The following is a 27,869-nucleotide window of genomic DNA, read 5'->3' as shown; positions in this document are numbered from 1 at the left end:
ATAGCTAATCAAATTTAAAAAATAATAACGCAATCACAGGCCCAAACACCCGCAAGTCTATGCACCGTGTTGTTGTTGACTGTCGAGGAATGAGATCCTATTCCAGGTGTAGTAGCAAACGGTTTGAAAGGTAATTGCAGTTTTAGAATTTTGGTTCCAGCAAGCCTGGGAAAGTAATTTACATTATCACTCTAAGGCAGAAATATGCCAGAGCTTTGTCTACACAGATAGCCTACCTAGTAGATGATTACAGTTGAGGAGAAGCTTAGTAATACTATATTATATCAAGCGTTGCAACAGCTGTAATACCATTACTGATGGGGTTGGGGTGTGTCTGTTACCGTTTCTGTATGCTTACTATACTTTGCACGTGTTCTTAACTTTATTAGGTACTTTGGATAACAGAATATGGTACGGCTAATGCAATTAAGTTCGATCTAAGGTCTCCATCAAAATTCAACCAGGATATATGCATTTTATGGGCTTATGTTTCCGGTTTTCTTCATACATACTTAAGGCATTCTTTATGCGTTAAAATGAATAAAACGGAATTATAGACGTGATGTCATGCATAGTTTAACAGAACCAGGGATCTAAAGATGTTTCAAAATGGCTGCCAATTTGCGGGGTTTTATTTGATTGAGGATTTGAAGGAATTTAAAATCTGAGTACCTATTCAAAATGCAAAAACCACAGAATGAGTGCAGTTTTGACCTAAAAATTAGTGCATATTAAAATTAAATTGTACATTGAGGTTCTGTTCCATCCCAAACATAACTTGTACGGTATGTTGTGTGTGTGTGTGTGTTTTTTTGTTTGTTTTTTTAATTTTTTTTTAACAGAAATAGTTTGCAACAGTGAGTTATTTTCTGTTTGAACGCTGAACGAAACGCTGGCCTCTAGTGGCGTAAGATTATATTGCATTCAAGTACACATTTTAACAGTATAAAACTTAATTTATCACTTACATTTACATTACATTTTTGTCATTTAGCAGACGCTTTTAATCCAAAGCGACTTACAAGTGCATAGGTTCTTCCACAAGTTAAAGCATCACATCCATAACTAATAAAATACACACGAAGCCATTTTGAAGCTTAGAAAATAGGGGAAATTGATTAGAGCCATTGCACAAGTATTGGGGATAGCTTGTACAATAACTTGGAATGTCCTGAAAAAGAAAGAAACCAACCGCTAGCTGTTTATCCGTCTGTGTGTTATATTATATAAAATATAGCTCAGTATCCTCCATTATAGGCAGTCGCTGTGTATGGAGAAGATGTTTCTTATGCCCATAATGTTTCTTGCTGGAGCGATTCAGATGCAAATGGTTTTTCTGCATATTATTTGCTAGATCTCTGCTGGTATGCTTTCTGCTGCTCAAGTGAAGGATATCAGAATGCAACTGAAATATATCTGGGCCCTTATAATGTATTTTATAGACGTGGACCTAAATGAATGCGTGTGTACTTCCTGTCGATGCAGGTGTGTCTGCTGCAGCTGGCATACAGGTGTCAATTCCGCAGCCTGAGTATGAGGTTGCCAGGGGCGACAACGTCACGCTCCCGTGTCAATTCAAACCTGACATCAGCGACCCTCAGCTCATCGTGGTCTCCTGGAGTACCCTTTCTGATGAAGCCGGGGAGAAAGGGGTAAGTTCCTCCGAGCGGTTGCTTTGCAGTGAACTGAACCCATCGCTGCACTTGTGTACCATCAGTTCCGTGTCTTCAGGGGTCTGTTATCTGATGTGGACATGAACTAACGAAACTCCACACTCGATAGAGAGGCTGTAAACTGGTCGAAATGTACAAATGTTTACTCGCACTACAACCGGGACCCTCACGCAGGTTTAATCCACTGTGACGGAGAGGAGATGATTGTGGGTGCTGCGCGTTCCTCCCTGTAGACGCCCGTTGCCACGTATTTCGAGCCGCCTGGAACCCTGGACGTCAGGCCTCAGTTTGAGAAAAGAATCACCATGACGACCGACCTTTCGACCGGGAGAGCGGACCTGCTGCTCACGAGCGTCACTCTGGACGAGAACAAGGTGTTCGAGTGCGAGGTGAAGATCCCCACAGACGACGTTGGCACCCTGACCGCCGCTACCCGCCTGGTGGTACTCGGTAAGAGAGCCCCGTCCAGCACAGCACAGCATGGCGTAACGTAGCATAGCATGGCGTAACGTAGCATAGCATGGCGTAACGTAGCATAGCATGGCGTAACGTAGCATAGCATGGCGTAACGTAGCATAGCATGGCGTAACGTAGCATAGCATGGCATAACGTAGCATGGCGTAACGTAGCATGGCATGGCATAACGTAGCATGGCGTAACGTAGCATGGCATGGCATAATGTAGCATAGCATGGCGTAACATAGCATAGCATAGCCCAACGTAGCATAGCATGGAGTAACGTAGCATAGCATGGCATAATGTAGCACAACTTGATGATGAGAACCTAATGCTTAGTTTGCCTAAAAACTAGATAGTATCTAGCACCATATTAATCCTGGTCTTCAAAACCCCCTGAGTTTCTGCCTCGATTACATGTCCTTGCAAGCTATTCCACACAGTGACCATTCTGTGTGGGTGTTAAAAAATAATAATAAATAAAAAAACATATTACAATCTCGCTTGTTCCTGGCTGCCTTGTTTATGTAGGTATAGTGTAATATGGGTTGTCATTAATAATCTGAAACTGTAAAGATGAGTACGTCTAGAAAAGAAGTGAGAGTGAAACCGTTATTTTCACCCAGATGCTGTGGCTGAGAGAACTGTTCGCCGAGATTATGAATAGCTCACTTGGTTCCTGTTTCAGAAATTTAAGGAATCGAGCGAAGTTGCGCGATATTTGGGGAAATACCCATTGGTTAATTTCCCTTTATGAAAATGAGCCCCTCCTAAGCAAAGTGTCACGGTCTGCTCTGTGTGGGGTTATCACTGAGCACGGTCTGCTCTGTGTGGGGTTATCACTGAGCACGGTCTGCTCTGTGTGGGGTTATCACTGAGCACGGTCTGCTCTGTGTGGGGTTATCACTGAGCACGGTCTGCTCTGTGTGGGGTTATCACTGAGCACGGTCTGCTCTGTGTGGGGTTATCACTGAGCACGGTCTGCTCTGTGTGGGGTTATCACTGAGCACGGTCTGCTCTGTGTGGGGTTATCACTGAGCACGGTCTGCTCTGTGTGGGGTTATCACTGAGCACGGTCTGCTCTGTGTGGGGTTATCACTGAGCACGGTCTGCTCTGTGTGGGGTTATCACTGAGCACGGTCTGCTCTGTGTGGGGTTATCACTGAGCACGGTCTGCTCTGTGTGGGGTTATCACTGAGCACGGTCTGCTCTGTGTGGGGTTATCACTGAGCACGGTCTGCTCTGTGTGGGGTTATCACTGAGCACGGTCTGCTCTGTGTGGGGTTATCACTGAGCACGGTCTGCTCTGTGTGGGGTTATCACTGAGCACGGTCTGCTCTGTGTGGGGTTATCACTGAGCACGGTCTGCTCTGTGTGGGGTTAACACGGAGAGACCTCTTCACCCCCTCCAGGCTCAACGCTGACATTCTGGAACATTCTCCCGGGGGCAACCCACTCCCTCAAGGGCTGTGTCTGTTTCTGGATTTCATGCGACTCCTGCTCATAACCATTTAACTGGGCCAAAAGTGTGCTCTGATATTTTTACTACTCACTGTCCCTGTATTACTGGTTTTCCTATACTGTTGTAAAGTAAAAGTTAAAAAGTTAAAATGGACAACCAAACCATTTTTAAGCTGAGTATAAGCTATGACTGGTTTCATTATGTCACATTGTTTACATCAAGTCTTGGAGCTGTACGTCTGCGTTCGATTCTGTGCTTCTCCAAATGCAACCACACCTCGCTGGCTGCGAGCTCTACCTGATAGCGAGACCATTCCGGTTTTAGTCTAGTTTCTTTTCTTACTTTTTTTTGTGTGCAATTGTAATTCTGATGAGGAACCGAAACCTGAAAAGTAGAAGACCGAAGTAACAGTGGTAACGGTGAGGTAGTGCTGATGATAGTGCTGATGATTGTGCTGATGATTGTGCTGATGATTGTGCCGATGATTGTGCCGATGATTGTGCCGATGATTGTGCCGATGTCGCTGCAGTGTGCAGCTCCATCAGGCGTGAGGATAACGTGCTGATCTTTGTCTCCCACGGGCAGTGGCTCCCTCTAAGCCCATCTGTAAAATCGATGGCAAGACTGAATATGGCCAGGACATCAAACTGACCTGTGTGTCGGAGGAGGGGTCCCCCGTCCCCACGTACAGCTGGCAGAGACGCAGTGTTCAGAACCTCCCCGCGACCATGCCAGCCAAAACTACTGAGGGTACATCACATCTACGTCTGTTACTGACTATCTGTGTCAGTCCACCCGTCTGTATATCTGTGTCTCATCTGTCTGTGTCTTTCAGTATGTCACTCTCTACTACATCTGTCTGTCTGTGTCCATACATCACTGTGTCCATACATCACTCTCAATCCACCCGTCTCTGTAGCTGTCTGTATGCGTGTCAGTATTTCAATGTCTCTATATGTGCTCCTCCCCCTCTCCGAACTTCCACCTCACGCTCACGACTACTGTCTGTTCTGGCTCCATGGTGGTGGAATGAACTCCCCGTTGAGGTCAGAACTGTAGAATCTCTTCCCACCTTCAAGCGCAAACTGAAGACGCGCCTCTTCAAGCAGCACCTCTCCCCGTCCCTCCCTACCTCCCTGTGAACTGTAATTGTTGTCTTTCTGTGATTTACTTTTTTGTGCATCAGCTTTTTTAGTTTGGCTAGGTAAGCAGTGTTTGGCTAGTTAAGGGGTTTGGTCATACTTTTGCTTTGTTTGTTTGTTTGTTTGTTTGTTTAAAATAATAATAACAGGGTCTTTCAGCGCACTTATCCCTGGTTATGGGTATGCACTTTGTTGTACGTCGCTCTGGATAAGAGCGTCTGCCAAATGCCATTAATGTAATGTAATGTAATGTCTCAACTGTGTCGATACGTCACTGTCCCTGCATGTGTATGATGCCTTTGTGGGGACTGTTGTAAAGATTTTTACAAAATCTATAATTTTGCACCATCCATAAATTATTTTATGAGGTTGAATGAATATTTCTGGCAATTTGAATGGGAAGGCTATGTAGTATAATGTTTTAACCCTTTCAGGCCCAAACCCAATATGAAGTGGCTCCACCCAAATACCAAGGCATTTTGGCTTTGGTTGAGAAAATTGAGTAGGGCTTTAATAATTTTGAGGTCATTTTGATTGGCTGAAAAGGTTGAGTGCCATATATGCCGCTTTTGGGATTGAAATGGTTAACTGTAAACATGAAAAGCTGATCAGACCCTTTCTGACCTGCAGCGAATGGCCTTCTGTCTCTCTTCAATATCTCCATGGAGACTTCTGGATATTACATCTGCACCTCTACTAACAAGATACGTTCTGCAAGCTGTAACATGACACTCACAGTCATGCCCCGTGAGTACTCCGTCTGCCTTCTGCCTGAAAAATCACTGTGGCAAGCTAATAAGCTGGCATTATTTCTTCTTTTGTATTTAATTTTAATAGTAATAATTGTGTTATTTAGCTGACGCTTTAATCCAAATTGACTTACAGTTGATTAGACTGAGCAGGGGACAATTCCCCCTGGAGCAATGTGGGGATAAGGGCCTTGCTCAAGGGCCCAACGGCTGTGCAGCTGTCCCAGTCATTTACCTTAACCACTACGCTACAGGGCCCAGTCATGTACCTTAGCCACTAGGCTACTGTGCGTGCGTGTGTGCAAGAGAGCGCGTGTGTTTCTGGGGCTTTCAGACTCTGGCTCATTGACTGTGCCCCTGATGCTTGGTTACTGGTTAGAAGTGATGAACTCCTCATTCTCCGTGTCTGCAGCATCCATGAACATCGGCTCCACCGCGGGGATCATCGGGGGCTGTGTGGCTGGTCTGCTGGTGCTTGTGATCGTCATCTACTGCTGCTGTAAGAAGAAGAAGAAGGAGGAGGATTATGCCATGGGGTATGCCGCTCTGCACACACCTCAAATAACCCTGCGCAGGACTCTACATGTGCCCTTGTCTAGTGGCCCCATCCTTGGTCTTGGGGGAACCCTATGTATGCTGACTTTCATTCCAAGCCCATCAGCTCCCCGCAGTCTTTTGTTTGATCGGTGTTTAGAATTTAGAATTTTTACATTTTGTTGCTTCTTTATTTAACTGTTCGCAATACAGCACAATGGGAATTCCCAGTTGGACTTTGTTGTTATGTTGCTGGATGGTGTTGGACATTGTTGTTATGTTGCTGGATGGTGTTGGACGTTCTTGTTATGTTGTTGGATGGTGTTGGACGTTGTTATGTTGTTGGATGGTGTTGGACGTTGTTATGTTGTTGGATGGTGTTGGACGTTGTTGTTGGATGGTGTTGGACGTTGTTATGATGTTGTTGGATGGTGTTGGACGTTGTTGTTATGTTGTTGGATGGTGTTGGACGTTGTTGTTATGTTGTTGGATGGTGTTGGACGTTGTTGTAGGATGGTGTTGGACATTGTCGTTATATTGTTGGATGGTGTTGGACGTTGTTGTTGGATGGTGTTGGACGTTGTTGTTATATTGTTGGATGGTGTTGGACGTTGTTGTTATGTTGTTGGATGGTGTTGGTTATTCTCCCTGTTCTTGTCCTAGGACTATGGAAGACGGAGCGCCCCGGGATGAAGATCTGGCGAAGATTGAGGGTGAATACCGCGACGACGTTCGGAGTGATCGCAACGGCCCGACGGCCGACCCGAGAACGGAGTCCGACGAACGCAGCGAGAGAAACATTAACCGCAGGGACGACTACGACGAACGCCGCGAGAGATACGATGACCGTCAGAGCGACTACGATGAACGTAGGAGCGACTACGACGAACGTAGGAGCGATTACGATGACCGGCGTCGATATGACGACAGCAGAGACCGTTACCCTGAGCGACGTGATAAATACGATGACCGTAGGGATGACTATGATGACCGTCGTGACAGGGAGAGCGACCGTCGTGACAGGGAGAGCGACCGTCGTGACGATTACTGATCCAGCGATGACTGATGGATGCGTTGAGCAGAGATTATATTACTGTCGGCCTGACTGGTAGGGATGATGATGATGATGATGAAGAAGAAGACTATTGTAACGAGTACCGCAACTCCAGTGACGACTGCCATGACTAATCCAGCGACCGCAGGGGCCGCTACTCCATCCAGACATGGATGCTTATTGGCTTATTATTAATAAGACTGTAGTTGTTTCAGGACAGCAGGACTCTTATCACAGGTAGAATTAGACCCATGATGACCCGTACGACGACCGCTATTATGATCTGGTTAATGGGCCTGAAAAATGGACGAAGGCAAATGCTAATCGCTAGGGAGGAAGGCATTTTGGTTATGATGCCCCCTAGACCAAACAAGTTTGGGGGCACCTTAAGCTAACCCAGTCTATGGCAGGCTTTTTTTTTTTCTTTTTTCTTTTTGTTAGTGTTTTAAATAACTAATTGTCTAATGGATTGTCTATGCAGGAGTCTCTCTCTCTCTCTCTCTCTCTCTCTCTCTCTCTCTCTCTCTCTCTCTCTCTCTCTCTCTCTCTCTCTCTCTCTCTCTCTCTCTCTCTCTCTCTCTCTCTCTCTCTCTCCCTCCCCCCCTCTCCCCCTGTCTCCCTCTCTCATTACTATGAGTTTCTGTTCTAGTGTGATAAACGGTTTAACATGAGGCCTGGTGTTTATGATTATGATCAGGGATAATTAAGTGAATTCATTTATCTGGGTGTCTTCTGTGACCCTACGTGGGTTTCAGTTTTATGCAGGGTTTTTTTTTGTTGCTGAGTGAATCCTGTTTTAAATTGTAATGTAAATATTTGTGGCTTTGACTGTCAGTACATTTTTAATGAATTTAATAAATTAACCAAATGGGTTGCACGTATTGTGTAATTCCTTGAGTCTGTCTGTGATTGGCAGGCATCTCGGGGTGCGTAATGTCTGATGAAATATGTTGGAGATCAGTGCTCGGCTAAACTAGGTTCCTCAGATATGCATATAATTCGAGCCATAGCTGAACTTGTACAGTCTGGTCAGAAAGGTTTGTTCCCCACCACAGCTGAATACTGCAAACAGGCCTTTCAGAGCTTGACATGCTAAACCAGCAGGTGTGAGAGGTTGTGTTTTTGCATCATATTTTTCATCTCTCTGGCTATTTGTGCTGCATTGTCTGTGCCTGTTGCCAAAACGAAGTGAACAATTGTGTGTATATATCCGCAAAACCTCGAAACGCACGGCCTGATTTTTACCAAAATAATTATTTTGCATTACTGGTGTAGTTGTATTTTTTGTCGTGATTGAGCGTGACTGCGGAGAACGACAGTACCCATGCGGGGCAGAAATTGTATTGTGTGCTAAACTGTAACATCTTGAATTATGCTATGCAGGTATGCTAAAAACTGGTTTCCTTCCACAGTCCAAAGACATGTAGGTTACGGTAATTGGAGAATGTTGTGTTTCCTGTCCAGGGTGTATTCCTGCCTCGCCCCCACGGCATTCTGGGATAGACTCCACGAACGTTAGCTAACCGTTTGAAAAGCTAGTGCAACAAAACGGTCTGCTGATGGGTGCTAGCTGGACAATAGTTAACAATTATGTGGCTGTCATAATGCACTTTAATAAGTGTCATTTGTTTTGTATTTGTTCTTGCCTTCAAAATAATCACAGATAAGCAACACATCGCCTAGCTGACATTGTTTGACCCAAGTCGAATCAATTTTTAGTTTGGTGGTGAACTAAATGGAACATTCATTTTAAATGGTTGAACAGTCGCTAACGGTTTGCTGTTAGCTCGCCGCGAACGTTTGCTGTGTTGAACGCACGTCTGGTGGAAATGCATGTATACTGTGTGGACTTGAGCAAAGCGCGTTACTGCTGGGTTAACCGAAACACCAACATTTTTGGATATATACCTTTTTCCCCTGTTACCGTGTGTTCATCGGTTATTATTCCAACCGTCTAATTTCTCCAAAATTAACGTCTCTCATTTTTACATTTTTCCCCGCACTTGTATTTCAAATTCACATGATTCCTCGTGTAAATAAGACAGCTGTAAGGTAGACTCCTATAAGCTTCAAGTCTTTATGCTAACATAACACGTTATGCTAACATGGAGACTGAGACCGTGAATGCGCAAAAATGAAACTTAAATCAAACCTCTCGTCTGATCAGGTATATTTCCCAGAATGTTGGCGTCCTTTAAGGCATTTTTGGGCCATTTTCAAGGTGTAATTGTGAATCTAGCTTCTGATTGGAGGATATGTAATCCATTTTTACAGTGGAAAATGTGTTTTTGTTTGACTATAAGAGAAGACCACATATTTTTAAACGACTGAGTGGCTCTTCGTAGGTGCAGCTGATATTGATGAATTTCTGCTGGTCCTTTTCTCAAACGTTCTGTGCCTTAGATACTAGAATACTCAAAATGCACAATATGAAAAAAAAAAAAAACTGTACTTAATAAATAAAATCTAAATTTGAAATGTAAAGCTTGTGTCTTGTTTTCACGAATATGTAATGCATTGCACTGTTTTAAACCAGGTTAACTTGTCCTTTATTTAACCCGGGAGAAATGGTTGCAGGGGAGGAGGTATAAAAGGGAAAACTGGGTAAAAACCCCTGGAGCGGTTTTTGGGTATATTTGAAAAACAAAACCAACCTCTCGGGCCGAGAACCAGGCCACTGGGCTGAAACGATGCCAGGAATCTATGCTAAATTCCTGTACACGATCTAAAACATTTTACGTGAGTTGGGGGGAAATTAGTCTTAGTAAATCATGTTTTCAATACAAAAAAACCCACTGTCAATTATTTCTGTCCGTCATAATAGAGTTCCTTTTTGAGTAAGTGCAAAATTCATACAGTGTTTGTTTAAACCTGAACAAAGCACGTTGAAAATTCAGTTTAAGAAACCAGCATGACCGCTTTTCCGGTCCCCTCGGGCGAGTCAGGACTGGGCGAACCTGTTTTCCTCTTTCTGATGGAAAAGAGATTAAAGCTTTGCGGTTCTGCCCTTGCTGAAAAGCGTGACTACAGAGTGAAATGCCGGTGAAAAACGAGAATAAACCGTACCCTCCTTTCCCAACAACCACCTTTTATCCTCTGCGGAAGGCTATGGGTGCAGTATTGGGGCGGACCCCATGTTTGCGAAAACAAACACTCAATGATCTCATTGTATCTGTATCTGTTCACTGTATCGCAAGCCGTATCAGTGAGACACCGAGGAATAGCCCCGACGGCTATTTTTATTGACAGGCCGAGGACTTGGATGGATTCGGTGAGCATACATCTTAACTGTCAACGACATAATCTACTGGCAACGCGGGCCGTATCTGTTTCTGGATTTCAGACCAACTTCTGCTCTTAATGATTTAATTAGACCAATCATTTTACTATCTGTCATTTATAGCCTGATGAATGCTCTTGTCTTGTAGCATTTCACTGTGGTCTAATTCACGAGTGAATCGGTGCATGTGGCTAATTAGCTGATTGAGACAGGGTAACTGGTGGCAGCAAAATCCTGCATAACCACCCGGCGCCCCAGGACTGGAGTTAAACCTGCAGACACAGTGCCCCCTCCAGGACTGGAGTTAAACCTGCAGACACAGTGCCCCCTCCAGGACTGGAGTTAAACCTGCAGACACAGTGCCCCCTCCAGGACTGGAGCTGCCCATCCCTGATCTAGCCTATACTATCTGAAGACCGCCTTCAAATTTATTAGCTTAAATATGAGTCATGAACAATATCCCCAATTGTAATATATTATTATTTACATGATAAGTATTATACAAATAAAAAGTGTAGGCCTGCAGAGATTCGGAAAGAAAAGAAAGCAGCTTTTTCGTATGGGCCATCATTTGTGCTTTTCACACAAAACCTTTTGTGTTTGTGCACGCGTGTAAAAAACGCATTCATCACACAGTTTCATAAACAGTCTCGACGTGAACGTGTGCAACTTTCTAAGTTCGAATTTCCCTCCAAACGACGCCTGTGCAGTGTACCTTGTAGGCGCAATTTCGCAAAGATACCGCTACATTCACAAGGTTACTGTGACCAACCTTTGTACAGTGGTTTAAAGAGAGTATCAAATTTTAGCGACATTTTCAACAATGTCATGTGTAGGACCTATTCACACTGTGTTAAAGCTTTATCATGTTTGGTCGCAGGCAAAGCGTCAGAGGCAGACCCGTCTCCTGGTCGAAGTGGTACATCCCCGTTAGCTGTTCAGTTCTCAGACATTCTCTGTTGGCGACACCGGGCGGACTGCAGACTGAGGTGCACTGAGGAGAGGGAATAATGGGGATCAATAGTTTGTAGAGTCATTTAACGTCGTAAAACTGAAACTGCTTCGCTGAGGATGTGGTGGATAGCGTTGATGTGGGTTGCAGGTAGGTTCAGTGACCGTTTTTTTCGTTCCGTAATAATGAGATGCATATATACCAAAACTTTCAGTGTTAAATCAATTCTAACATAACTTTAATGAGTCCAATATGGACCGTATCTTTGAGCTTACACTCAACATTTGTCAAATGAAATAATTTTTAAAAAACATAGGTTGAAAATCATTTGACGAGTATTTTTCTACTTCAGGCATTGATTGTGTTGTTCTGTATGCTTTATAGTTCTTTGTGTTTCCTTTTGCTGAGCATGATTGTGATTTAACTTGCATTTGCCTACACTGCTTACTTTTATCACTCAGTATAGGATGTCTGTCACACACAGACACGCACACCTCCACCACCCTGAGACACGTGTGACTGTTCATATCTGTGTATGAACACGAGACGGTATGTTAGTGCTTCAGTCGTACAGAAATGTGAGGATATGCATTGTGACTTTGAATGTAACCGTGTGATGCGCATGAGTCCAAATGTGTCCAGTGATTCTGGTAATGAGTGCAGGGTGTGTTAGTGAAGTGTGTGTGTGTGCAGTTATTCTGGTGTTGAGTGCAGTGTGTGTGAGGTTGGGTACAGTGCGTGAGTTTGGGTGGAGTGTGTGAGTTTGGGGGCAGTGTGTGAGTTTGGGTGGAGTGTGTGAGTTTGGGGGCAGTGTGTGAGTTTTGGTACAGTGTGTGAGTTTGGGTGGAGTGTGTGAGTTTGGGGGCAGTGTGTGAGTTTTGGTACAGTGTGTGAGTTTGGGTGGAGTGTGTGAGTTTGGGGGCAGTGTGTGAGTTTTGGTACAGTGTGTGAGTTTGGGTGGAGTGTGTGAGTTTGGGGGCAGTGTGTGAGTTTTGGTACAGTGTGTGAGTTTGGGTGGAGTGTGTGAGTTTGGGGGCAGTGTGTGAGTTACACTGACCGTCGCGATAATGAGCACAGTCATAATCAGAACCTTGTGTCTTATGCTCTGGATATACAGCTATTTATCTATTTCTGTTCTCTATCTACTTTCTCACTCTCTTTTTCTCTTGCTCCCACTCCTCCCTTCCTCACCCTCACTCTCCCTCTCTCTCTCTCTCTCTCTCTCTCTCTCTCTCTCTCTCTCCGTACCCCACAGCAGTTCAGTTCAAGTGGCTTCATTGTCATTACAAAGAAACGTTTGTGCATTCAGTGTGTAGCATCCACCTCATTCAGGGTGCTTAAATGTACAGCCCTCAAGTGGGACATTCACAGACCACAAAGACAAAGAGAAACTTTATATATATATATATATATATATATAAACAGTGGCAATATGATGAAAAATAAAGCAAGTTTTCAAAATGATGTAATATAATTCATCTTGAGATGTTTTGACACAATGGAGAACTCTGGTTCCTCCTCACCCCACGGTAGCCACCTCCAGGTGCTGTCGCTCAGCGAGTCTTGAGCTCTTCAGACAGGCTGAAGGTTGAGCATGTTTGTCCCTGCGCTGGCCAGAGACAGATGAGCGCCTGGTCACTCCCGGGAGCAGACCCCAGTTTAGGCAGTGGACTTTGTGAGGTGTAATGTACTGTATACATACAGTTTGTTTGATTGATTGGTTGATTGGTTGATTGATTGTGAATCGATTCATCTGTAGGGCTGCTGTGATAAGGAACTGGGAGGAGATCAGGATATTTTTTGCAAAATTTTCCATTTTATTATGTATGAATTGTACCTTATCTGACATGTTCGATTGTTTGTTCTATCACCTTTATATGCACTTTTTTGTACGTCGCTTTTGGATAAAAGTGTCTGCTAAATAAAATGTAATCCAAAGTGACTGGTAGTTGATTAGACTAAGCAGGGGCCAGTCCCCCCCCGGAGCAATGTGGGGTGAAGGGCCTAGCTACAGACTTTGGCCCCTCTGTGCCTGTGGCCTCTCTGTGCCTGTGGCCCCTGTGTGACTGTGGCCCCTGTGTGACTGCGGCCCCTCTGTGCCTGTGGCCCCTGTGTGACTGTGGCCCCTGTGTGCCTGTGGACTCTCTGTGCCTGTGGCCTCTCTGTGCCTGTGGCCCCTGTGTGACTGTGGCCCCTGTGTGACTGCGGCCCCTCTGTGACTGTGGCCTCTCTGTGCCTGTGGCCCCTGTGTGCCTGTGGCCCCTGTGTGACTGTGGCCCCTGTGTGCCTGTGGCCCCTGTGTGACTGTGGCCCCTGTGTGTCCCAGTGTGCAGGTGTGGGGGCGTGGCCGTGGACGTGGGTGAGGAGCGGGTGTTTGCTCCCCTGTTTGAGGAGGCGGTGCTGCAGTGCCGTTACTCCAGCGTGTCGGTGCAGACGGCGGTGGTGCAGTGGTGGTTTAAGTCGTTCTGCCGCGAGCGCACGGCGGACGCGTTCGGCTTCCCGCAGTCGCTGCTGCTCCCGCGCGCCGCACACCTGGACTGCGCCGACTCCGCCCGCACCGTACGCATCATCGCCTCCATCCGAGGCTCCGCCTCCACCCTCACAGAGCACTACAGGGAGCGCGAGGACATCAGCATCATCAACCGTACGATCGTTATCATTACCATTATTATTACTATTATTGTAATTATTATCATTACTACTGTTAGCATTACTATTATCATTATTACTATTATTATTATTACTATTACTATTATTATTATTACTATTACTATTACTATTATTATTATTATTATTATTATTATTATTATTATTATTATCATCATTACTACTGCAAGTACTACTGGGGCTGCAAAGTAATTTGGCCCTCCCCCTTATCTCTCCATGAGATGGGGAGGGGGTAGGGAACAGAGATAGATTCGGGAGGGCTGTAATTGTGAATTGGGGGGAGAGGGTATTGCGATCAGTGACAGGGCCCCTGGAAGCTTGCCTACCCCTCACCCACCCGTATGTATTATTATTATTTATATTTAGGTTTTTTTTTTTCTGGTTATAAAAGATCTGTGAGATCCACACAAATGAACTGGCATTCTGAAGAACCAGCATGTATTATGAAGAATGTTTAATGAGCGTTATTGCAGTTAGCTCTTAGTAATAGTGTCTCACTGCGACACGACCCTTCCCTATGACCCTGAGATGACCTTTGACCCTGCGCAGAGATGGACCTGAGGATTGGCCGTCTGCAGTGGGGGGACAGCGGGGTGTACCAGTGTAAGGTGGTCATTTCCGACGACCCGGAAGGAAAGAACGAGGCCCAGGTGGAGCTGCTGGTGCTGGGTAAGTCCACACAGGAAGTGACGGCCTGGCGCACAGGAAGTGGCGGCCTGGCGCACAGGAAGTGACGGCCTGGCGCACAGGAAGTGAACATTAACCCGCCAAACAACTGCAACTGATGCTGGGCTTTTAGATTAATCTTGAAGAAGTGTTTCCAGTCTCACTGCATTGCTGCAGTGTATACCTGTCTTTGTATTGTCAGTGTTTAGCATGCAGTGTTTAGTATGCAGGTAACATGGGTATGTGGCTTACTGCATGCTGACTCACTTTGTCATACCTTGTTAAAAAAAGAAAAAGTTAAAATACTTCATATTTCTTTTTTTACATTTTGGTTGGCATTTTTTACATTTACATTTTATTTTTCATTTTTTGAGTTGCATTCTTAGGTTGTCATGCCAGCTAACATTCACATTGATTAATTATGTTGTTCAGAAAACCAAAATTACATGTACGTATATCTCCTGAACTAATGTTTAGAAATCTTAGTTAGCAAAACCTCAAAATATAAAAAGATAAGCAAAAAATATTTTGTGACAGTGAAGTCTCTGGTCTGGTCTGGATCCAGTATAGTCCATCTGTGCCCCTCCCCCCTCCTCTCTAACCCTGGGGGGTCGTGTGTTGTTCACAGGGAAGGCTGGGGCTCTGGATGACTTCCTGCCTGGTTTTGATCTGGACATTATGCCAGGTGTGTCTATCTAGTGTTACTCTAGTGTACACATTTTATTATTGGCATTTGTCAGACGATCTTACCCAGAACGTACAACAAAGTGCAAAGTGCATACCCACCACCAAGAAAAGTGTGCTGAAAGGCAGTAAGATAAGGACTTGGGCCTATCTGATGAATCTGGATTATATCTAAAACTATTTTAGCACAACGCAACAGAACAATAAACAGCTTACATAGCCAGATGAAAATATCTAGCTAAAACTAGCTAAAATATCATCCTAGCGAACAAGTTACGGAAGTACGGACACTATTGAGAACTGAAAAACGTCCTCAGGTTGAGCTTTAGTTGGTCTTCTCTAGTGTAACAGAGGTTACTCTCCTGTTTCTCCCTGTTCAAGCTCATTCTCCCCCTCTCCCCATCTCCTTCTGCTATGAGGTCACATGTACCCAGTATCCAATGACATCATCTCCTGCTATGACATCACTGTATGCAGTATCCAATCACACCTGCTCTGAAGTCACTGTGTCAGACTTTAGTAATGGAGTCAGAGCCTTTGCCAGGCAGCACTAGCAGAGGCCAGCTGACACAGCTCTCCCCTGCAGACTGGGTGTTTCTGGCCCTGGTCATCCTGGGCGGGTGCTGCTGCCTCCTGCTGGTGGGGATCTGCTGGTGCCAGTGCTGCCCTCACTCCTGCTGCTGCTACCTGCCCTGCTGCTGCTGCAGAAAGAGATGCTGCTGCCCTCAGCACTGTCAGTCCTCCACACTGTACACCACACTATAAACACTATACAGTGTACCTACTGTACACTACTGGCACTATACACTATAACTACTGTAACTACTCACACTATACACTATACCTACTGTACACTACTGGCACTATACACTATAACTACTGTACACTATCAACACTATACATTATACCTACTGTACACTATCAACACTATAACTACCGTAACTACTGGCACTATACATTATACCTACTGTACACTACTGGCACTATACACTATAACTACTGTACACTACTGGCATTAGACACTATAACTACTGTAACTACTGACACTATACACTATACCTACTGTACACTACTGGCACTATGCACTATAACTACTGTACACTACTGGCACTAGACACTATAACTACTGTACACTACTGACACTATACACCATAACTACTATAACTACTGACATTATACACTATAACTACTGTACACTATCAACACTACACTATGCCTACTGTACACTACTGACACTATACACCATAACTACTATAACTACTAACACTATACACTATAACTACTGTAACTACTGTACACTATCAACACTATACACTATAACTACTCTACACTATAAACACTATACACTATACCTGCCAGAATGGGAGGACTATGATGACTATGAACGAGAATCACCCAATGTGGATGTAAATTCCCTCAAATTAAAGGTGACATATTCGTCATTTCATTTCCAGTGTGCTGGAGTACAGAATCTTATACTTACGGACTGCACTGTGTGTGTTGTGCTCTGCAGTGTATGAGGCTGGGAAGAGCACGAGGCCAGAGCCCTTCATCATTTCTGGGGTTCCCACCATGTTACCCATAACGCCCCCCTCCCTGATCCAGCCCAAAACGGAGAAAGATGTGACCGGAGGTGAGCAGTGCCTATACCACCCTATACCCATCACTATACCCTGCCCTATACCAGCCCTATACCCAGCACTATACCACCCTATACCCAGAGAGAGTGTGTTTGAGAAGCAGTGTTTCAGAGCGAAGGTCCTGGCTGTCATCTGCCTGAGAGTGAAGACTACCCTGCTGAAAAAAACTGCTCAAGCTAGGTTTTGAAACAGCTAGTATCTGGGTGACCAAGCAGCTCTGGCCAGCTCCCCACTGAACATGGTTTGACCAGCTCAAGCTATGTTTTGAAACTGTAGGTTGCTTTCGAGCTGGTCATAGTGGGATTCTACAGCAGGGTGACTGTAGTGAGTTTCAGAAATGAAAAAAACACACACTGCAGGTACAGCCCTGTCACAGGGACACCTTTCCTACAACGCTGAATAGTGATGTCACTGGTACCTGTGGCAGTACACCTCACCTCCATGACATCATCCTGCCTCCACAGCCAGCAGCCTGTCGGAGCTGAGCTGCTTCCCTGATACCGACTCCAGCTCGCAGTCTGGGCAGCTGGGCCAGGGGACAACGCTCACCCCTCCTGTCCCTGACCTGTGGGTGGTGCCGGCCTCACAAGAGCAGGGCTCCCAGACACCCCCCCCTCAGGGCCGCCGGGCAGAGGAACCCAGCAGGTACCAGCGCAAGAGCCCTGTCAGTGCTGAGTGTCTGTACTGAGAGTGTGTGTGTCAGTGCTGAGTGTCTGTACTGAGAGTGTGTGTGTCAGTGCTGTCTGTCTGTACTGAGTGTGTGTCAGTGCTGAGTGTCTGTACTGAGAGCCTGCACCCTGTCAGTGCTGAGTGTCTGTACTGAGAGTGTGTGTGTCAGTGCTGAGTGTCTGTACTGAGAGCCTGCACCCTGTCAGTGCTGAGTGTGTCTGTACTGAGAGTGTGTGTCAGTGCTGAGTGTCTGTACTGAGAGTGTGTGTGTCAGTGCTGTCTGTCTGTACTGAGAGTGTGTGTGTCAGTGCTGAGTGTGTCTGTACTGAGCCTGCACCCTGTCAGTGCTGAGTGTCTGTACTGAGAGTGTGTGTCAGTGCTGTCTGTCTGTACTGAGTGTGTGTCAGTGCTGAGTGTCTGTACTGACAACCTGCACCCCGTCAGTGCTGAGTGTCTGTACTGAGACCCTGCACCCTGTCAGTGCTGTGTGTCTGTACTGACAGTGTGTGTGTCAGTGCTGTCTGTCTGTACTGAGAGCCTGCAGTGTTGATCGTGTGGTCTGTGGTCATGTGACGCAGGTGGAATCCACGCTCGGAGCACCTGCAGAGGAAGGCGGTCCCCCGCAGTGGGCGGGGCCAGGGACGGGGCCGGGGGAGGGGCCAGGGCCGGACTGGCTCCCTGGACGAGCTGGAGGAGTTTGCCCTGTCCTACACCCGTCTGTACCGCCGGGGGAGAGAGGCCAGGGGCACCCCCCCACAGCCCCCCCAAAGGAGGCAGAGCAGGGCCCCCACCCAGGAGACTGCCCTGACCGGGGGGCGAGAGGGGCGGGCCCAGGGTGACGGGCGGGGCGCCGGGGACACGCCCTCTAAAGTCGGATCCGGGAAGAGCAGTGACTGTTACCTCAGCATATCGCCTAGCAACCAGCCCAAACACGGGGTCTCCACGCAACCCTACGCCGAGATCACACGCCCTCCACGGAACCCCACACACACCCCCAAGGTGCGCAGAGAGGAACCAGGCAACCCCCGAAAGGCTGTGAGTTAAACGTCACCGCCACTATCTGCGTCATGAGGCTATTACCCATGTGTGAGCCCAGCTGTAAAATCCAGCTCTGCCTGGGTATGAGCTGCTCAACCAGCATGGCCAAGTACATGGTGGCCTGTAGCATAGTGGTTAATGGCTGGGACCCACAAGGTCGGTGGTTCGATCCCCGGTGTAGCCACAATAAGATCGGCACAGTTGTTGGGCCCTTGAGCAAGGCCCTTAACCCTGCATTGCTCCAGGGGAGGATTGTCTCCTGCTTCGTCTAATCAACTGTACGTCGCTCTGGATAAGAGTGTCTGCTAAATGCCAATAATGTAATGTAATGAAGCTGGTCTAGCTGGGCATGAGCTGTTTGAGCTGTCAGCTGTTTAAAAACAAACTGTGTGACTTGACTGGTTTGTTACCTGTGTGAGCTACCTGCAGGTGAGGTGCCTATCCGACTGTAGGGGGCAGAGATTTCATAATGTTTTTGTGCAAAGGTGAGGACTGTGGGCTCATTCCAACAGATTCTTTTTCACCTACTTTTTCTTTTCCTCTCCTCCCGGGAATGTCTGTGTGCCTTCAAATGTCACTTTGAAGTCACAGACATGATGGGGAGAGGTGCATCCACAGGTCAATCATTCATATGTCACGCTTTCCAAAAAAAATATTCCGCAAAGGATGCACAAGAAACCTTCGGCAGGCTGATGGCTTCTCGCTCCTAGAAGGAACGGAATGGGATTTCCTTAAAGATGGCCGAACTCAATCGATTTCTGGGACAGGCAAAGACGGAGAAAGCAGGTCAAAAATAAGTGATTGGAATGAGCCCAGTGTGTGATCCCTCACTAACAAGTCTGGATCATAGTGCCAGGTTTCTGTGGAGCGCCTGACTAACGCAGGGCTTCTGCTGTGTTTTTACAGAACCCCTTTCCGAAGAGAGACTCCCTCGTCGTGTGAACTCCTGGAAGAAAAGGGCACTGTCACTGGCACACATACTCTCTCACACACACATACTCTCTCTCTGACACAAACTACTGGAGGTGGGACAGTGATGTCATTCTAACGTTGGGATCCTGACTCAGTGTCTCTGCCAGGCTCTGACAGTGTTCATTTGTGTGACACACACACAAACACACACACACACACACACACAAACACACACGGGTCAGTTCGGGCCTTCTGCTGTCCACCCAGCCCTGTTGTCTCCCACTGATTTGTCAGCGACAGAAGCCACATGATCAGCAGTTGCTTGTGTTTTCAAATGCAGGAAATGGTTCAGATTTGATGGCTCCATGGCAAACGTTTTTAGAGATTACATATTTATTTTTACATATTCAGTATAGTATTATTACTATTGTTGTTGTTATTATTACCAAGAGTAAAGGGAAGTATCTGCTGATATGTCTGACTGATAGTCTTGTTTTTAGGTTTGGCAGCCATTTTGAAGCTGTGCAAAATGTGCTGTATTGTAACTATGGAAGCAGTCACACTCCAAAGCTGAGATGCCTCATAAACACTGTGGTTTTTGGGCTAGCATCTAAAAATATCAGACTTTCAAATCCCATGAGGGAACATTTTGATTTAACTTTGTTTGGAACATGTACTAACCATTGTACACGTCTTATAACAAATGTTTTTGCAGTTCACGCTAACAGTGTTGTCTGATTGTTTGATGGGAGATGTTGACCAAGAGTTAAATGCCCATTACTGGCTTGCCTTCATGTGCAGGTGCTGTATTGCTGCTTTAACTGTACAATAAGTTTATCGTTTCTGATTTTTAAAAAAACATGTTTATGTTTCAGCAGCTAAGGACCTGCCTGACTCTTTGACTGTCAGTTCAATGATGTGTTTCTTTCTTATTATTTAGACTCAGAGAATCTGAGGCAGGTCTACACTGGAGATGTACCAGATAAGAACAGATTGCATTTTAAATGAAATTAAACTTTGATGAAACTTCCTACTTCAAGTTGCAGACCTTCAAGCTGTCTGACGCGTACTCTGTTGCTCTGATTGGCCTTCTCGCAGTTCATGATTGGTGTCTGACGAGCATGAATATTTGCGGTGTTTAAATAACTGCAGTGAAGTTAAGAGTGCGTACAGGAAAGGTGCACACTCGCTTTGCTGCAGTTCGTCCACGGTTCCATGTGACACATTTGTCATTTGTTTTATCATCATATGAGGCAGGTCTTTGCCTTGCGGTCCACGGTTAGCTGGTTAATTTAAGGTCTCATTGGCTCAGGCGGTAAGAGCAGTCGTCTCATTGGCTCAGGAGGTAAGAGCAATCGTCTCATTGGCTCAGGAGGTAAGAGCAATCGTCTCATTGGCTCAGGAGGGAAGAGCAGTCGTCTGGCAGTCAGAGGGTTGCCAGTTTGAGCCCTGGGTGTGTCGAAGTGTCCCTGAGCAAGACACCTAACCCCCAAATCCTCCTGAGGAGCTGGTTGGTGCCTAGCATGGCAGCCAATCACCATTGCTGAGTGAGTGTGTAAATGGGATCTATAGTACAGCGCTTTGGATAAAGGCACTATATAAATGCAGACTGTTGTGAGTCTGTGGTTCTTGTAGCTTTGCAGTTCAGGATGCCATGTTTGTTCACTCTCTCACTGAGACAGTGTTCCTGAGAACGAGCAGGAGCATAGTGTCTATTGTAATCACACAGAGAGCCATTCTCCCAGAAGCACTGAGAATCACACACACACACACACACACACACTCATTCACACAGTTATGATGTCATTATTGCAGCAGATATAGGGGGTGAGGGGCCTGTGGCACTGTGGGTGATGGCAGGCTGGAGCCAGGGCTGAGACACCCTGCAGAGAGGCAGGAGCGTGAGGGGAGGTGGTTCACACTTACGCCAAACACACAAATCACAGAAACACTACACATCTGTCCACGTTCTGGGGAGGGCCCCTAGCTTCAACTTGCAGGTTCCGTCATCTTCCTTTCTGTTCCGGCTTTTAAAGTTCTTTCAGGGAATTCAACAATAGCAAAGGCTTTTCAAACCAAACCCGCAAAAACCCTAATGGGAGTTCCTGAGATTCATAATGCTTAAACTGTTCATCCATCATTTCTTCATTTTCTCATATTGAGAAATAACATTGGATGCCTTCTCACAATAGCATTTTAGTGGCGATATGGATTCAATGTGCTTGCATTCTTAAATTGCTCCTGGATATGTCGTTTCCACTCGTGGTGTCCAGCGTTGCGTTACCGTCACGTATCCAAATTTGATGACGTGCGCACACAGCTTTACTAATTCAAAAGAGCAAGCCTCCAAAATCCAAAAAGCAGGTTTAAAAATTTGTTTTAATGTTACTTCCAATACTATCGTGTCAGACAACATTGTTGGTTCTCTCAAGGCAGTCTACACTACCACTGGATCGCTCTGTGTTGCTCCTTCTGTCAAATGGCACTCTTGACACTAGGGTGTGTGAGAATAATCTCTCGTGACCAGCCGTCTCCATGACACCGACACCAAGTGAAAGAAAGAGTCACAGTTTTGACCCCAGTTTATTTGGGCTGCATGCAAATTGAAGGTCCTTGGCTGGTTGTGTGCGAGTGTTTGTGGGGCAGGAAGGCAGGAAGGCAGGGGGGCAGGAAGGCAGGGGGGCAGGGGGGAGGGGGCAGGGCCTGGTCTCCAGGGCAGGTGTGCAGCTGGGCTGAAGGAGACTGGGCCTCCATCCCCTCTCTAAAAGCAGCTGGCTCACGTCTTCCAGAACCCAGGGTTCTGTGCCATCCTTCTCTGGAAATTCTCATACCTGTCGGGGGGTGGGGGGGGGGGGTAGTAATTAATTACAAGGACACAGGTGGGGGTGCTGAAGGTGTACGGCAAGGTCAGTAACTCATGGTCCTCAAGGGCTGAGAACGGCTGTTTCTCCACCCTCCCTTTACCTGGGAGTCAGGTGTGTTCACCCTCCCTTTACCTGGGAGTCAGGTGTGTTCACCCTCCCTTTACCTGGGAGTCAGGTGTGTGGGAGTATGGGCATGTGGATATACGAGATAATTTGATATGTGAGATACGGAATGTGTGGATATACGAGATTATTTGATATGTGAGATACGGAATGTGTGGATATACGAGATGATTTGACGAGACATGGAGTGTGTGATCTGCGGGGCTGCTTACCATCGGAGGATGGAGCTGGTTGGGATGAAGGTCTCTGTGGGGTTGGGGCTCATCTGGGCCTGGGTCACGGCGTAGGACGAACTGTAGTTATACAGGCTCTCCAACATCTTCTGTGTGAACTTCAGGGACATACACTCCCATTAATACACCTTTTATTAATATCCATGTGCCTCCATTATTCACTTCACTATGAAAGAACAGCTCATGGAAGGGATACATTCCGCACAGACATTAGGGAGTATTGTTTTCCACACAGTGGTCACTGCGTGGAATAGCTGTCAGGACATGTAGTGGAGGCAGAAACACTGGGGGGTTTAAGACCAGGCTTGAAACAGCGTTAGGTACCATTTAGCTTTAAGGTAAACTAAACAGGAGGTACATTTAGTGGTAGGAAAAGGCGAGCATTGCTGGGTTGAATGGCCTGTTCTTGTCAATATTACATTACATTAGTTAACACTTTTAAGCGACTTACAGATGACTGGACTAAGCAGGGGCCAATCCCCCCTGGAGCAATGTGGAGTTAAGGGCCTTCTTCAAGGTCCTAACAGCTGCACTGCATCTTGAACCACCAACCATCTGGGTCCCAGTCAAGCAACTTAACCACTAGGCTATAGGCTGCTGATGTTATGCTATCATTATTTTTATCAACAAGTTAGGTTTACCTGTGTGAAGGAGTCGACGGTGGGGAGGTGTGTACAGGTGGGAGGGTGTGCAGGTGAGGGGGGTGTGCAGGTGTGCAGGTGAGGGGGTTGTACAGGTGAGGTGTGTGCAGGTGGGGGTGTGTGCAGGTGAGGTGTGTGCAGGTGGGGGTGTGTGCAGGTGAGGTGTGTGCAGGTGGGGGGGGTGTGCAGGTGAGGTGTGTGCAGGTGAGGGGGGGTTGTACAGGTGAGGTGTGTGCAGGTGGGGGGGTGTGCAGGTGGGGGGGTTGTACAGGTGAGGTGTGTGCAGGTGAGGGGGGGTTGTACAGGTGAGGTGTGTGCAGGTGGGGGGGGTGCAGGTGAGGTGTGCAGGTGAGGGGGGGTTGTACAGGTGAGGTGTGTGCAGGTGGGGGGGGTGCAGGTGAGGTGTGTGCAGGTGGGGGGGTGCAGGTGAGGTGTGTGCAGGTGGGGGGTGGTACAGGGGTTGTTACCTGTGTGAAGGAGTCGATGGCAGACACCGTGGCGTTGGATACGGGGGTCTGCTGTGCCAGCTGGTCCAGCGGCTCCATGGACACGCCCACCTGGGCCACAGAGGCTGCCTGCGGCGCCATCACCCCGAAAGGGTGCTCCCCGCCCACACCTGTCCGTCAGCACAACCAGCCAATCAGCGCACAGCACACTCACCCTGCCAACCAATCCATTCAGCTTCACTTCTATAGTGCTTTTCACAAGGACACTTTACAGAGTAGCAGAAGAGCAACCACCAGACCTGAACCCCCAAAATAGCAAGCTTGAGAGGTAAAAGTGGTAATCATCAGACCCTACACCCCTGCCAGACCTCTTCGTTCAGCCTCCACAGGCCGCTTGGCACCTCCCCCTCTCCGAACTTCCACCTCACGCTCACGACTACTGTCTGTTCTGGCTCCACGGTGGTGGAATGAACTCCCCGTTGAGGTCAGAACTGTAGAATCTCTTCCCACCTTCAAGCGCAAACTGAAGATGCACCTCTTCAAGCAGCACCTCTCCCCGTCCCTCCCTACCTCCCTGTGAACCTTAAATGTTGTCTTTGTGATTTACTTTGTGTATCGGTATTTTTAGTTGGCTAGGTAAGCAGTGTTTGGCTAGTTAATTTTTGTCACTTTTGCTTTGTTGTTTGTTTGTTTATTTTAAAAAAATAAAAATTCAAATAGGCCCGGGTCCTTATCTTTGTTGTACAGGTAGCAGTTGAAATTGTACTTCCCTCTAGGGTCTTTCAGCGCACTTATCCCTGGTTATGGGTAACTCCCTTGTGGGGAGAAAAAAACTCCCCGATGGTAAGAAATCTCAGGAGGAACCCCGCTATAGAGGGGGGGACCCATCCTCCACTGGCTGGCAAAGTGTAATGACCAGCTTTAAGGTGAATTACACAGTAGGTACACTTTAGTGGTAGGAGAAGGCCATTATGTTACGTTACTCTGCTGTAAAATCCACCTATGACCAGCTACCAGCTGTTTCAAAACATAACTTGAGCCGGTAGCTGGTCTTAACTGGTCAAAATTCAAAACCTAGTTGGTTTTTTTTTTCTTCTTTTCAACAGGGTCATGTGACGTTTATGTTAGAATACACCCCTATAGACTCTCACCGGCTTTCAGGCCGGAGATCTTGAACATCGCGCTGGGTTTCTCGTTGGTGATGAAGCCGAGCAGCTGCCACACCTGCCCTGCTGCAGGATCCGGGAAAGAGAAATAAACAGCGCCCCCCATCCCGGCGGGGAAAGGCACGGTACCCAGCATAAACACCACCACGTGGTTGACGTTCTCGTAGTCCGGTAGGTTGAAGACAAACTTGTCCCCGGCTACCTGCTGTGCGTCGGTCTGCACCTGTGAAACAGTCAGCGAGCGTCAGGAACCAAAACACGGAGGACTGTTCGTAGCGCTGGCCCGATCCGTATGTCCGGCGAGACAGTCAACGTTTTCTAAATAGCTACATGATTGCAAACGAATGTAGCTAAATCAATACTGGGTTTCCCCAGTTCAATTGGTTGCGCCTCAGCTGATATGAGCTGAGCGTTCTGGCGCAAAATGGCTGCCATACATCACCAAGGTGGGTGCTACACATTGAGAAAGTACTATATAAAGGCAAGACATTATTATTATTATTATTATTATTATTATTAATATTAATTATTATTATTATTATTATTAAGAGAACTACATAACAGTAGTAAGCAGTCTGAAGGCGCATTGTCAGCAACAGCTGTCGCCTCCTAGTCTGGCTGTAACAACGTTATAGCTAGCTAACTGTTACACTGCTCACAGGCAAACGACACACTGGTGTTGTATATTATAAAATAAATGCTTTGCTAAAGTTTCAATATTGCTCCCTAATTTAACTCGATAGTCTTTTGCTTAACTCACCAATCTACCAGCTACTAAGCATCCGAACATTTTTGAAAACCTTTTTTTAAATGACAGACGTGCATTCACTTTTCGGCATTTCACAGTTGCAGTCTTGTTCAGATATTTAGCCTTATCGTTTAGTTACTCTCATGGTATTCCCATATTCCTCTCATCGTAACGAGCAGTTCTCAGAAACTTCTAGAGAACCATAGATATTACAGAGTGAATTATGAAGCTAGCCAATCGCAGTGTTTAACTTCCTGTGTAACCTATGAGCAATACTTCCAAAATAAAAGGACCTCATATTTAACTTCGGGGTTTCCGAGTGTTTGCAGTAGACCTGCAGTAGTTTGCAGTAGTTATGACTATCCCGACAAACCGTTTTTAAATTTTAAATTCTTGCTTAAGGTATTACTATGCAGCCTATTCATATTTCAGAGTTTTTCTTGTTGTATATCACCCTTTCAGAATGTAATCTTAATTATTACGAAAATGGGCCTACATATATAATTTATCATTTTTGTCAGTACTTTTTTTTACAGATGTATTTTTCACATTTATTTAACATTAATAATGGAGTTGTTTTTTTGGGGGGCTTTTACATTAGAATAACTTGTGCATATTTCACTGTTTGATATCTTTCCTGGTACATATGATGTATGCTATAAAATATGTTATATTTATAAAGTGTTCTCATTATATTGATTTTTGTCTTTTTTTCTTCTTTTTTTTACACCCTTCCTAAAATTCAATAATACACATACATACATGCCCACCATGCTAGGCAATGAAAACCAATACATAGGCACACAGAAACATAGGTGGACTGTTGCTATGAATATATTTATTTATTTGATGAATGTGCATTCACTACTTATTTTGATTCTCAACGCTTTCGATTAGAATTAAATGGATCAAGGCATCATTTTAATGTAGAAATTACACTTACACAAAAGAGGCTTTTACTTCGTCACGTTTTTTAGTGGTTGTCAGACTTTCGGTCTTACGTAAATTTAGTTGACACCGGATGCAAAATAATTGGGTTTTTAATCCGTTCTGTTGACGTGCGCATCTCAACAAACACCGATTTCACAATGAAAAACTACTCCCATCTACATATCATATACTACACGTCTGTAGCCTATACAGACCGCATTTTTTAAAATGATTAATTAATCGGATCTATAGCCACTTAGCCAGGTTATATACCATGGATATTTGCGTTGAAAATGTTTCTTCGCACTATGTTCGTTCACAATTTTAACGTGTGAATAACTTGTACTGTGAATAAAACTGAAATATGCATTAAGAGGGTGGCTAACATTCTACTGTCCGGCAGATGGCAGTAGTTTATTGTGTTTAGGCATTTACGTTTGCATTTTTGTCATTTAACTTCCACAAGTTAAAGCATCACATCCATAACTAGTAAAATACACATGAAGTGTTGTTCTAAATAGTCATAATAAGTGCAATTTTATTTTTTGGGGGGTTAGACAAGAGGGATAAGGGGGGGGGGGGGGGGAATCAGGAGGTAGGACTAAGGTACAGTTTGTAAAGGTAAAAAGGTGTGTTTTTAGTCTGCGTCGAAATAGGGGGAGGGATTCTGCTGTCCTGACAGTGGTACACAAGTCATTCCACCACTGAGGAACCAGAACGGAAAACAGGTGTGAAAGTGCAGCTCGACCGCCAGGTGCTCGTAGTGAGGGAAGCATAAGGCGACCAGAGCCGGCAGACCGGAGTGGTCTAATACATTTGTCCTGGAATTGTACATACAGCAGAATCTTTTGGACTCATATGATGAACTTGAAACGGAAACAGTATATATGTATCTCTTGTTATCATGCCTCATTTCACGTTATGACTTGCTTTAACTTTACTACCCAATGCTCACCCTGTGCACTATGTCCATGGCTATGGACATCTGATACTGGAACTGTACTCTGGACATCTGATACTTTACAAGAACTGTACTCAAAATCTCAAATATGTATGCTCAAATCTGGGTCTTGGATCCAGTTTTCTTTCCACCAGGTAATTACCTGAACAATTAGTGCTACAGATTGGCCAGACTGTCTT

General features: G+C 45.8%; 3 protein-coding genes across 3 annotated transcripts in view; 2 read left to right on the top strand and 1 right to left on the bottom strand.

Annotated features, from left to right (window-relative positions):
- The window catches only part of gpa33a (glycoprotein A33 (transmembrane), paralog a), an 8,423-nt gene extending 476 nt beyond the window's left edge, over positions 1 to 7,947 (top strand). The window contains exons 2-7 of the mRNA XM_061237146.1: positions 1,486 to 1,652; positions 1,907 to 2,123; positions 4,177 to 4,341; positions 5,364 to 5,480; positions 5,895 to 6,018; positions 6,680 to 7,947. Of these exons, the coding sequence (XP_061093130.1) occupies positions 1,486 to 1,652; positions 1,907 to 2,123; positions 4,177 to 4,341; positions 5,364 to 5,480; positions 5,895 to 6,018; positions 6,680 to 7,067 (1,178 nt within the window). The 3' untranslated portion in view covers positions 7,068 to 7,947. The remainder of the gene's footprint in view (positions 1 to 1,485; positions 1,653 to 1,906; positions 2,124 to 4,176; positions 4,342 to 5,363; positions 5,481 to 5,894; positions 6,019 to 6,679) is intronic.
- Positions 7,948 to 12,800: 4,853 nt separating this feature from the next.
- Positions 12,801 to 20,611, top strand: LOC133123684 (immunoglobulin-like domain-containing receptor 2). Its single transcript, XM_061234162.1, has 9 exons — positions 12,801 to 12,831; positions 13,629 to 13,946; positions 14,519 to 14,638; positions 15,264 to 15,320; positions 15,906 to 16,052; positions 16,833 to 16,952; positions 17,424 to 17,604; positions 18,207 to 18,663; positions 19,573 to 20,611. Exons 1-9 carry the CDS (start codon positions 12,801 to 12,803, stop codon positions 19,606 to 19,608), a joined length of 1,467 nt encoding a protein of 488 aa, XP_061090146.1. The 3' UTR covers positions 19,609 to 20,611.
- A 1,328-nt stretch (positions 20,612 to 21,939) lies between these two features.
- Positions 21,940 to 26,029, bottom strand: hikeshi (heat shock protein nuclear import factor hikeshi). Its single transcript, XM_061233409.1, has 5 exons — positions 25,812 to 26,029; positions 25,037 to 25,274; positions 23,907 to 24,055; positions 22,778 to 22,896; positions 21,940 to 22,409 (listed from the first exon to the last, which is right to left on the bottom strand). Exons 1-5 carry the CDS (start codon positions 25,839 to 25,841, stop codon positions 22,355 to 22,357), a joined length of 591 nt encoding a protein of 196 aa, XP_061089393.1. The 5' UTR covers positions 25,842 to 26,029; the 3' UTR covers positions 21,940 to 22,354.
- Positions 26,030 to 27,869: the final 1,840 nt, after the last annotated feature.

This window comes from Conger conger, chromosome 3 (genome assembly GCF_963514075.1).
Source record: "Conger conger chromosome 3, fConCon1.1, whole genome shotgun sequence".
In the NCBI taxonomy this organism is placed as follows: Eukaryota; Metazoa; Chordata; class Actinopteri; order Anguilliformes; family Congridae; genus Conger; species Conger conger.
This window is presented reverse-complemented; position numbering and strand designations above follow the sequence as displayed.

Excerpts from the sequence above, each read along its gene's own strand:
- LOC133123684 (XM_061234162.1), top strand. The coding sequence starts at position 12,801 with ATGGAGAACTCTGGTTCCTCCTCACCCCACG. Across the intron at positions 13,947-14,518 it reads GGACATCAGCATCATCAACC|AGATGGACCTGAGGATTGGC; the intron begins GTACGATCGTTA and ends GACCCTGCGCAG. Across the intron at positions 15,321-15,905 it reads TGATCTGGACATTATGCCAG|ACTGGGTGTTTCTGGCCCTG; the intron begins GTGTGTCTATCT and ends TCTCCCCTGCAG.
- hikeshi (XM_061233409.1), bottom strand. The coding sequence starts at position 25,841 with ATGTTCGGATGCTTAGTAGCTGGTAGATTG. Across the intron at positions 24,056-25,036 it reads GATCTCCGGCCTGAAAGCCG|GTGTGGGCGGGGAGCACCCT; the intron begins GTGAGAGTCTAT and ends GCTGACGGACAG. Across the intron at positions 22,410-22,777 it reads ACCAGCTCCATCCTCCGATG|GTATGAGAATTTCCAGAGAA; the intron begins GTAAGCAGCCCC and ends ACCCCCCGACAG.